General features: G+C 38.2%; 1 protein-coding gene across 1 annotated transcript in view; it reads left to right on the forward strand.

Moving 5' to 3' along the window:
- The window catches only part of LOC113407450 (calmodulin-regulated spectrin-associated protein 2-like), a 188311-nt gene extending 177676 nt beyond the window's left edge, over positions 1-10635 (forward strand). Inside the window, exons 13-18 of the mRNA XM_026655999.1 lie at positions 1085-1221; positions 1986-2206; positions 3299-3371; positions 6069-6184; positions 8525-8643; positions 10158-10635. Of these exons, the coding sequence (XP_026511784.1) occupies positions 1085-1221; positions 1986-2206; positions 3299-3371; positions 6069-6184; positions 8525-8643; positions 10158-10463 (972 nt within the window). The 3' untranslated portion in view covers positions 10464-10635. The remainder of the gene's footprint in view (positions 1-1084; positions 1222-1985; positions 2207-3298; positions 3372-6068; positions 6185-8524; positions 8644-10157) is intronic.

Here is a 10635-nt window from a genome sequence, read left to right on the forward strand (position 1 = left end):
CCCCAAATCCCCAGCCCTGCCTCCTCCCCCCAGGCTCTCAAGCCTAGTAGGGAGGGAGGGGGAGAAGCGGCGCGCGCGCCGCGGCCACTCAGAGTCTCCCCCTCCCTCCCAGGTTTGAGAGCCTGGGAGGGAGGGCGAGTAGCAGCGTGCAAATCACCTGTTTGGCGCACCGTGGTGCGCGAGCGGCAGCAGCAGCGGCGGAGGTGAGCTAGGGCGGCCGGGGCACATTTTTAGGGGCGGCAGGGGCGGCATTCTGGCGCTGGCCATGCCGCCCCTAAAAATGTGCCGCCCCAAGCACCAGCTTGTTTTGCTGGTGCCTAGAGCTGGCCCTGTTCCTAAAGCACCAATACATCATAAAAATAACCAAGACTGTCACTTTAGCTGTGCAGCACTTGACAAGTTCAATGCATTATATGAACATTAATAAAATTTCTTAACTAGCTTTCTTGTAAGGATATGTGATATAAATGGCGGTAACACATTTTTTGAATTAATGTTGGGATAAACTTCATAATGCCCCCTCTCTCTCCCCCCCCCCCCCCCCCCCCCCCCCCCCATCAACCTCTGGTTGCTCTTTTCCCCTTTTGTTTTGGAATGGAATGAGATCTTTGAAGCTTTTTTGTCTTCAAGGGCAGAGAGCTGTGCTGCTGATCTAGCTGGGGGGTGCCCTCATAAACAGGTCCCAGTGACTTAAGTTGGAGGCAGCTGTTCGTGTCTCCATGTGCTACTCCTCAAGTGGACGTTTCCTCCTGCTATGGTTTGATAGTTAGATCTGTATAGGTTTCAACACTTTAGTCATTATCTCCATTGTTGATATAAGTGAAGTATAAATACTTCTTTGACATAACTAAATAATCTCCAAGTGTGTACCGGTACGGTTTTGGGGGTTGGTTTTGGAGGTTTGGTTTGGTTTTCCATAGGGTAGGGGAAAGATATTGGAAGATTTTCAATAAGGATATTTAATAGATTATATCAACACAATCTAAAAAATGTAGACTTTTAGTGACTTGAAGTATACCATATGCAGAATCAAATTATCTTAAAATCTCCTAATCTATTTCTTCCTAAATATTGTTGCTACTAGGATGATCAAAAGGGGGAAAATGATATGGCAGTGAAACGGGCAGCATTACTGGAGAAACGGTTGAGAAGGGAAAGAGAGACTCTACTTCGAAAGCAGCAGCTGGAAGCAGAGCTAGAACATAAGAAGGAAGAGACAAGGTAAAGCTAATTGCATATTCTAATTGCAACATAAGCAATAATAATAAACATGAGAATCTTTGCTATGGCTAAAATTATAAAAATTGTAATCATAATGCAATGAGGTCTCCCTTCTTTGTTTTCCACAACAAATCCTTTTTCCACTGTGAGCCCAATACTTTATTTAAACCAATTGATTTCAGGGAGTTCTGGTACTGGCAAACTGAGTTAAAGACTAAGAGGATATTCTGTCTTATCTATTCACAATTCTACTTGAATGAAAGAATAATTTTTCATATGTATTTGAGGGTAGGGTTTGAACCATACTATACAAGTAGATAACCTTTTTCATCCCGTTATTTACATCTACAGTGGAGGTGAGAAGTTGATCCTCTGTTAATGTAAACTGGCAAATTTATATCAGCTGAAGATCTGGACTCAAATCTTCTGATTTCCCTGATACAATTTAAAACACCTCCAAAATCTATGGTGAAAAGAAAGACAAGCTCTCAATAAATAAATGGAAAACTTTTTTTAAAACAATTAAATCCAAAAATTCCACAATCTGAAGTATGGCCTTAATTTTTCCAATAATAACATTCAAGTGTGTTAAGTTTTTAAACTGTTTGAAAACTGAGAATAGACCAGTTCATCTTACTTGTATATGAGAACTCGAAGATTCTGGAAAAGCCATTTTTTCCCTGTCACTAGTATTATGGTGGTTACAACTGCTAGTCTTTACAAGGGAAAGTTTTCTACTAAAACTTTATTTCATGATTTCTTAGGCGCAAGACAGAGGAAGAACGTCAAAAGAAAGAAGATGAAAGAGCACGTAGAGAATTTATTAAGCAAGAATATATGAGACGGAAACAGCTGAAGCTCATGGAAGAAATGGATACTGTAATAAAGCCACGCCCACACTCATCCAAACAAAAAAAGCCACGTCCAAAATCTATTCATAGAGATCATATTGAATCACCCAAAACTCCAGTTAAAGGTCCACCAGGTAACAAATATCGGTGTAGAAAAAGAGTCTGTTCATGCTAAAACACCAGCTTGAATTGTGGTACTAACTAAAATATGCATAGATTAGCCTCATGCTAAACTGATGTACAATTTTTGAAGCTGCATGTGACTGAATTGGAAAAAGTAGAATTTACAAATGGAAGCTAATGATGACAAATGTTGCTGATATATTATGCATGCATGCATATAAGAAGAAACACAAAGGTTTGCTAGATGAACACCAGCAAAAGCACTAATGTCTGGCACGATTTTGTGCACGCTCATGTATTCTTTCCAGCCACTAACCTCTTCCTTGCACCTGTAGAGCTAAAAATGAGTAGAACATTTGGGAGATATGAGATTAATAAATAAAATGGTGACTATAAGGTAAGAGTCCTTAAGCTGCTGCTTCATCATAGACAAAAACTAAAGTACATCTGAAAAGTTACTTTTATGTTCTGGTGTGTTTTTATTATGACTACTTCACCTACTTGCCTGACTTAGTGCATGTGTAGTTGTGATCCCTGTGAGAACAGTCCTATGGAAAAGTGTAGCATGTCATTAATTATTTAATAATTTAGAATAATGATTTCAAAGAAAATATTAACAATTTACAGATAGAGGAAAGTGCAATGTCCTCATTTGTGTTTTTAGCAGTAAGGTTTCCATATCCTTCGCTGTCGTCCCATGTGTGCTGTGTCCTGGCTGGTTGTTACCCTCCACCTTATTTCAGTGCAATTTAAAATGCTCCATAACAATCCATTCAAATTTCTAGTTTATAATGGGAAATTAATTCCATTGTAACTAGACCTGCTTTGCTGATTTTGCAACTTTAATCCCATATTTCAACATGAATGCTTAGCCTCAGAAAACTCCAGATTCAAATAAGTTCCATTGGTATTGTGTCTGTAAATACATGGATTAACTGTGCGACATATGCATGCAGGCATACTGTAAATAGAAATAAGAACACTTATCAATTTCCCTCTGCTGGTGTTGTGTCTAATGAACAGACTCTTTACTATTTGCCTGCTTTTTCATGAATTTTAACTTTGTTTTTATCCAGGTTCACAACTTTATCGTGTTTTTTCAGTATCTAGCCTCTCATTGGCATCACTGAACACAGGAGACAATGACAGCGTGCAGTCAGGCAAGAGAACGCCAAGGTAAAGCTGCAATAACACCTTTATTTAATATAAATTGGTGTTTATCTTCAGAAAACTGGCATACGTACTAAAATGCTTAAAGTACCCAAGTTGCATATTTTGTATTCTGACAACTGATACTCTTTCTTGATCTGAAACACTGATCCTTCACGCTGTCGGCTGATGAAGAACTGAGTTGTGTGTGTTAATTTTCACAAGTGCTGCTGATTGTGCAGCTGTGAATGAGTGCAAAAGTAAAATCCAGTGGATGTGCTATCAGTGCTATCTCTTTAATTCACCTCCTTGAGATTTGGGCTCAACCTATAGATTCTTTGTTCACATGTTGTCAATTTATATGCCATAGTACTTTTTTGCTGATTTGATAGAGTTGTGTTCTTTGTTTTTCTTAGTGGCTGCACAAAAGTAGTCAGGAGCTCACCAGAATTTAACTGGCATTTTTTTCACCAGCCTAGGCTGAATACCAGAATTTATTGTGAGTTAAAAGCCAGTGTGGTGTTTTCACTTGAAAATGATATAATGAAAGATTGAATTAAATAAACAGAAGTTCATACAATTACATTCAAGAAGAGAGGAGAGAAGAAAAAGGAAAGGTAGTTATTCCGAGGCTCAGATCAGACTTAACCCAACTCTATCCTGTATTTACTGCCACCGTGCTTTACTTCTCAACTGTGACCAGCCCTGTAGCTTTAATGAGCTGCTGCCTCACTTTTCTTCATGCTCTGAGCGCTGGCTCATTGCTTGTCACAGTAGTGCATAAATTCTTTTAATTAAATGTATTGTGTATTTGACATCTCTTGAAACTATTGGTTTTATTTGAGAGGAGGTGTACTGTAACTATATTTAGCTATTCTACAGAAAAAAATAAAGCCTTGTCTACAATGGTTTTATTTACACCAGGTTAGCCACATGGATGTACCTGTACTTGTGCAAAACCTTAGTGCAGATGTGCTGCACTGAAGTAACAATGACTGGTACCCATGCATCTTACTGTGGCTTCAGATGTGATTCAGAGCTTGAGTTTCAGAATGTTGTAGAATCCAGTAAAAATTGATGAGAGGCATGGAATTTTCAGGATCATTGATTTTATTTTTTGTTGGGTTAGGAAAGGGGGGGAATTGCCATAATTTTCTCCTTTTTCCTCATGTCAGAGAGTTAAAGGGTTTTTTTGTTTTTTTTTTGAGGATTGTACTGTGTGAATTTCATAAAGACATTTTGCAATCTCCCTCATGCACAGGCTGAGTAGAGTGAAGGTACAGTGATAAATGAAGCTTAATTAGCTGCTAAGATTCTACCAGATGTCAATTGAATGTGGTCAGAACATGTTTTTAAAAATCACTTTTTTTCTTAATTTCTTCAACCAAGCAAAGCCTTTCTCTTGTTCAGGACCACATCCCTGCCAAGTTTCAAACTTGACCAATTTTTGTAGTAGTCCCATTCAAAGAAATTTAGAATTTAACTGAAAAAATATAGCTGAAGGGATTTTGCTCACACTTTCCACACATAAAAATATTCACATTTGGAGCAGAGTGTCATTTCATAAAAATTCAGGGGAGGCCGAAGGGGAGGATAAGGTGGTGTCAGCATATAGAACATTATATGTGATTACATTATATCCTGCAAAATCTGGGGGAGGGCAAAAAGTGGAAGACTTATAACCCTATGAAAAGTCAGGGGGAGCAAATAAAGGTCAAAGGGGGAGAACTCCCTTCCTTGCCCCATAGCAAATGACTCCCCTGATTTAAGGACAAAGCATTGATTATTTCATCCCCAATGGTTAGTGTCTGTGAAAACAAAAGGTTATAATGGAAACTGTTTTGCAGCCTTAACTATAGCAGTCCTTACTGGCAGCTGCTATAATAATGCCATCATCAGTAGAACTGGGAAAACAAACCTTGTACTTCTGGTTAATCATCCTGTCAAGAGCAGGCTTTTTCCCTATGGAAAATTCTCAAATGTTTTGCTCAGTGTAGTTTTAAATGATTCAAGCAAAATTCAGTACGACTGTTCTACAGTCTAATAGATTTTGTTAGAACTCTTTCCTTGATGTATAGTCTACAATTTCATACTACTGTTACTCTTAGTAATATCTTTTTGGAACACCTTAAATAATACATGTGACAGAAGGTAAACATACAGAGTTGCTCCTCTAATTCTTCTGGTAGCATTACGGGTTTTGGCTTTTAGTCTACATTTCATATCCTGCTGTCTTCTATCATAGTAATGTATTCTAAGCACAGTTGCCAATTTTCACATGGTAAATAAGCACCCCAACTTTCACAGTAAGCCAAAAATCAAGCTAATCCCGTTTCAAAACAAGGCCAAAACAAGCCAATCCCTAAGAACCACAACAGTCTATGTGACTAGATCCCCCCGGCGTGCAGTCTGGGACTGTCGTGGGCCTGCTGTGCAACCCTGACCCTCCCCCTGCTTGCCCCCCGGTTGCCGGGAGCCGATCAAAAAAAAAAAGAAGCAACAAGCTGCAACAAGCTACAAGCCAAAAACTAGCCAACAAGCAACTCGGAAGCCAATTAAGCCAAAAACAAGCCCAATTTCTGTTTTTTCCCCCCCGGGTTTGGTACATCTGATTCTAAGTTTTCTTTTGATCTTAAAAGGCCATTCTGCTGAAAATAAGGGGACTTTTCCATAGATATGTTCTACTCAGTTCTGAAAGGAAAACATATTTTTGTACATTTTTAGGTCTGAGTCTGTGGAAGGATTCTTATCTCCAAGTCGTTGTGGTAGTCGCAATGGGGAAAAAGATTGGGAAAATGCATCTACAACTTCTTCAGTGGCCTCTGCTACAGAATACACAGGTCAGTGTTGGTAATGTTCTTAGGGAAATGTTTGGGTATAAGAAGGGTCTGTGTATGGGGAGTTTTGGTTCTCCTTTATTTGCCATTCCTACAACGTGACTGTTCCTTAAATACTTGAAATTAATCTTCTATAATAAAGAAGCAAATGTCTAGACTGTCTAAAAATGGCGTAATTTAATATATAACATAAAAAATATTGATACAATAGGAAATGTGGTATATTAAATAAACAGACTAAACTACAAATTTAGGACAAATCCTGCAAATACTCACATAAGTAACTTTATGCAGGTCCTATTAAAATTGTTTCTATAGCAAGGGGAGGAAAGTGTAGAAAATATGAGATCAGTCTGTAACCAAAAGCTTCAAAGAGAAAAATATAATTGCCATAGGAGAAAAAAATCTATTCAGTAATATAAATTTAAATATAAAAGAATTGAAGAATTGTTTGAAAGCCAACCATACACCATAGTTTACATCTTGTTTCAAAACAGACCCCTCTTTAAAAACTAAAGACATATTAAAAACTTTCTACTGCCTTGCTTCTAATATTTCAGTGCCCTATGAGTCTAACAATAGTGACATCATCGTCATCCTCTTTTTCCGTGTGTGTAGCATGTGATATTACAAAATGTCTTGTAGCGTTATAATAATAAAATCTGTGTTTTTGTCCATGTAATATCGCTCAGTCTGGCAAAGAATAACTCTGAAGTATCAACAGGTATTCTAGATAAACAAGCTTTTAAGGAGGTTAATTTTGATCTATGAGGCTGTGCAGCTCTAGCTATGCTGGGAAATTTGTATGTGCTGAAAATAAACTATTTTCCTCTTCAACACTACTGCAATAACTACAGAAGAGGCCAAATTTACAATCTGGATACTGCACAGTACTTATCTACCAATCTTTGAGAGCACTTTCAACCAACTTAATCGCTTCCTCGCATCTCCTCAGGATTAAGTCTAATACAGGTACTAATACTGGACTTAGGTTGTCTCCTTTAGTTCTCTCAATTAAGACCCATTGCCTAAAGGTTGGGTTTTTGTTTTTGTTTTGTTTTGTTTTTTTAACTTTTCAGACTTTGTTTTTAAATGCAGCATGATTTTTTTAAGAAACTCAATCAGGGTCTTTTGCCACATAATTTTGAATACTCTGTGGTTTATAAATCGGATTTCTTACATCTTTTCCCATTCTGTTCTTCCCTCCAAACAGTCAGTTAGTTAGTCTGAGACAGTGAAAGTTAATATTGATTTTAAATCATTGGTGGCCTTTAAGATTATGTTGCTTTTTGTCTTCATAACTATGCCTCCTTTCAAAGTGTCTTGACTCAAATAGGAAGATAAATTGCTGAATCTATTCTCCATTGACCAATCCCTCAAAATTATTGTTAGGGTGAAGAGCCAAACATCTTCTAGAGGGCCTCTGGTTCTTAGGCTTCACATGTTGCTTTGATGCCAATAGGTTACATCCCCACCCCAAAGAACAGTTTATACAAAAATATACTTGATACAGTTTTCATCTGGGGGAATTGGTTTTTGGTTAAACTTTTTGCAGTAAAATTTTCTTCCAATTTATGGCTTTTCCATAGGACTGGGTCATCAATTAAAAAGTCAGCAAGAGGGGGATACTATCAACCTCTCTACAGCTCACAACCCTACACTGCACACCTGTCAGAAACCAAAGCAGAGATAGTTTCTAGTCATTCCAGATGGAACAAGCCCTTCAGGCAGCCTTGAATTACCTGTCAGAATCAGCACCCAAACCTTCTGCCTTCATTATGGGCAAGTCACAGTTGGGGTTCCACAAGACTCAAATCCCAGAAGGCAGGAGACCAGTAACTCTAAACACTGCAGCAACTCACTGTTATCTGTTTCACGCTTCAAAACTAGGGGCAGAGGAAGAAATGAAACTACTACTCCTCCTAGTTGGTTGAAGGATTTTTTTTTTAAATACAAAGTATTTGATCATTAGTAGATTATCATGTGAACAGTTTTTATGAGGCATATTCAAGATAGTTCCCTAAAATGCCCCTATGATGATCTAATGCTGAAGGACATATCATTGAGTGAATCTAGTAATATTTAAAAAAAAATCTTTTTTCAGTTTTGACAGTTGTACCACATTATATTCATATATAATCCTGTGATACAGTAACAGAAGACTAGCAGTCAATCAATGCATGTGTGTAACAGGTCTGATCTCTACTTATTTCTTTTGTGGGTGCTAGGATTGTATTGTTACATACAGAAATGATACATGGAAAAAGTGTCTCATGGTGCTCAAGACTGCTTTCTGTATAGCTTTTTGAATCACTTAGCTGATTTGTCAATTCTGTTTCATAGGACCAAAGCTCTACAAAGAACCCAGTGCAAAATCCAATAAGCATATTATTCAGAATGCTCTGGCTCATTGTTGCTTGGCTGGAAAAGTAAATGAAGGTCAGAAGAAAAAAATATTGGAGGTAAGGATATTTTCCTTCTGATGATTAAAAATAGGATTAAATCCAGCCACCTTTGGACATTAGGGAGACATGCCAGTGTGGAGGGAAGAGTGGAAAGGAATCTTCCTCCCAAGGCTGTGTAAATGCTTTGTGGATGGCTAGAGTAGTCTCAGTGATCCCGAGCCTGTCCCCTCTGTGAGTAAAGGACCAAAAGAGCAAGCGGAATTATGGAAACAATTATATAGGATCATGTAATTAAAGAGTATCATAATGCTTATGCTGAAGGAGACTGAATTACTTATATGCACAGGCAATCTTAATTCTGGCATTTGCTAACTTTTAAATGCTTGATTTAGCAACCTAACATTCTTTAAAAAAAACAACACAGGTTTGGGGGGTTTTTAAACATAATTTTCTAAGTTTTTTTTTAAAAAGCAAACTGAAAAAAAGCAATTCCATTTTGTGGAACCTATATGGGTCATCAGCAGAGTCGGGATCTTTAGATCCATAACACAGATCTCTACTATTTAACCTAATGGAGTAACTGGTAGTAACAGTAAACTGTTATCCTCAGTGTACACTAGCCACCAGAGTGGTATGAGACACCCACTTTGCCAGTGGGTTATAGCTATTTGCTGAGAGCAGAGCAATGTCAAGATTTAAGAGTCCTGGGTTCAATTCCAGATTCTGAAGGGGTGTGTGCTCTAGTAGATAAGGCCTTCTGCCCCATCCCCTCCCTCTACTCCTCACCTCTCTGTATTCATGTCAGAATGCTTCCTTCTCCTCCATACTATCTGGGTGAAAGCAGAGGGGGCTCCACGAGCACAGGAAAAACAGTCTCTCTGCTGGCAGTGTTGGTGCCTGGCACCATAATAGCTCCCAGCAGTATGAAGGAGCAATTGCAGAGAAGATCATGCTCCACTCCTGCAGCCCTAGAATTGAGCAGGCTCAGTCTAGTCAGCAAGTAGGAGCTGTTTCAGATGGATCATGATCTGTGCAACTGGGATCTTTAGACCATAATGCTTACAGCCTCTACTGGTCATGTGCTAACTGCAATTTTTCAGAAACTTATAGATTGGCCGAATTGGGGTGGATTTTTAGGGAATGGCAACAAGCATATCTTTAGTACTAGGGCAACCTCCCTTGCAAATTGCAAACCCCTGCTCCCAAGTATGGAGGTGCTAGAGCTTCTCAATTAAACAGTTGTAATAATTTTTAGCCTGGGCAAAAAAAATATTTTCCCCCTTACCTCCATCTTAGGAACAACTGCAGTGTTATAGCTTAATTTTTTATAAAAAATGAAAATTCTTCCTGAGGCAGACATCCAGCATGCAAAAATTCAGCTCTAATAGTGGAAGTTTGGGAAAATTTTAATCAACTGAAAACAGGGTCTTATGGAAAGTATTCTACAACTTGAACTATAGTTCAGCCTATAATGTGTTTAAAATAAAACCCCCTACAACTTAGAGTTGAGGGTTTCCTACATGTAATATAAATTTCACATTGTAAACACGTTTTTTCTTTTTCTTTTAAAGGAAATGGAGAAATCTGATGCCAATAACTTCTTAATCCTATTCCGGGATTCTGGCTGCCAGTTCAGATCTTTGTATACATACTGTCCTGACACTGAAGAAATCAATAAGCTGACTGGGATAGGCCCCAAATCAATCACAAAGAAAATGATAGAGGGGCTATATAAATACAACTCTGACAGGAAGCAATTTAGCCACATACCTGCTAAAACTATGTCTGCCAGTGTTGATGCAATTACCATTCACAGCCATTTGTGGCAAAGCAAGAGACCAGTAACTCCTAAAAAACTCTTACCTACCAAGGCATAGTGGGGAAAATATTTGCTTCAGACAATTGTGGTAAACTTGCACTTCATCTTTACTGCCTATAGAAAATAGGTTTCTAGTTGCCAACAAGACTTATAGAACTTGAAATTGGACAAGCTCTTTTATCATCCACAACTGGAATGTAAACACAGTATTTAGGAGTACAGAAGATTGT

This window comes from Terrapene carolina, unplaced genomic scaffold (genome assembly GCF_002925995.2).
Source record: "Terrapene carolina triunguis isolate 2854851 unplaced genomic scaffold, T_m_triunguis-2.0 Scaffold211, whole genome shotgun sequence".
In the NCBI taxonomy this organism is placed as follows: domain Eukaryota; kingdom Metazoa; phylum Chordata; order Testudines; family Emydidae; genus Terrapene; species Terrapene triunguis.